General features: G+C 39.1%; 1 protein-coding gene across 1 annotated transcript in view; it reads left to right on the forward strand.

The window, feature by feature from the left end:
• Nucleotides 1–160: 160 nt before the first annotated feature.
• The window catches only part of LOC119587738 (acetylcholine-gated chloride channel subunit acc-1-like), a 3,689-nt gene continuing 2,792 nt past the window's right edge, over nt 161–1,057 (forward strand). Inside the window, exon 1 of the mRNA XM_037936425.1 lies at nt 161–519. Within this exon, the coding sequence (XP_037792353.1) occupies nt 388–519 (132 nt within the window). The 5' untranslated portion in view covers nt 161–387. The remainder of the gene's footprint in view (nt 520–1,057) is intronic.

Genomic DNA, 1,057 nt, shown 5'->3' on the forward strand with positions numbered 1-1,057 from the left:
AGTTGAATAATAAATAGTGCAGTCCCAAATATTACATCCAACAATGAACATGTACTTTCGCGCGCCAGTCAGTTCTGCGAGCGAAGACGGGTGAGAGGGAGACCTCTTCATTTACGACTGATCATAAGACTGGCGTCGAACCCTCAAACGACGTCATGCGCGGGACGGACCTTAGACTTTGGGTCAGTCAGGACAAGATAATAAATCAGACAGTCGTCGAGGAAGTAAAAAGTATCCTATTAGCAACACTTATCATATCACGGACTCATTCAATCCCAGTGATGGTAATCGTCTGCAGTTCCCACTGATTTTGTCGTCCGATTAAGACACTGGACGAATGATTCACCGCGTGTTTCAGATAAGCTGTATGACGGGACTTCGCACAGCATGAAGATGGTACAGCAATATACCGTGGGCTTCATGTGTCAGTTTCGGCTTCAGATGTACCCGTTCGATACGCAGCAGTGCATTCTGACTTATAATATCTCCAATATGCGAGATAATTATGAGTTTGTGAAGGTATGTGGTGTGAATCTATGTCTGATAAATAACTGTTTGTCCGGATCTTAGAGATGTAGTCGAACTATTTATGGTATTAGATTATTTCTGTTAATTTCTGTTTCTGTCTATTAATACATTTCTCCATGAATGAATTAGTATAAGATTAACGTTAACTACTTAAAATCACCCTTATTACCAAACTTTTAATAAGGGTTTCTATGTTCCATCTAATCACAGACAAAGATAAAACCCAAAAGTTTTTTCCTTTCTTTTCTTTGAGCACAGGGACGAAGACAGTTAAACAAAAACACAAACAAATACAAAACAACTGTTGCTTAGTGAGTACGCTGATGTAAACAAAGAACTTGTGTTACCATGTTCACAAGACGTGTCATTACTCGATAAACCTACATGAGGGTCATTGGTCTAACGAGGCCGTATTAGTTGTCAGGAGGAAATGGTGGTGATAATTTTGATAATGATGGTGTTGACCTATGAATACTCGTAAATAAACAAAAACAAGGAAGAGACGATAAGAGAGAATTATCCATGAAAG

The sequence above is a fragment of the Penaeus monodon genome, chromosome 23, assembly GCF_015228065.2.
Source record: "Penaeus monodon isolate SGIC_2016 chromosome 23, NSTDA_Pmon_1, whole genome shotgun sequence".
Classification (NCBI taxonomy): Eukaryota; Metazoa; Arthropoda; class Malacostraca; order Decapoda; family Penaeidae; genus Penaeus; species Penaeus monodon.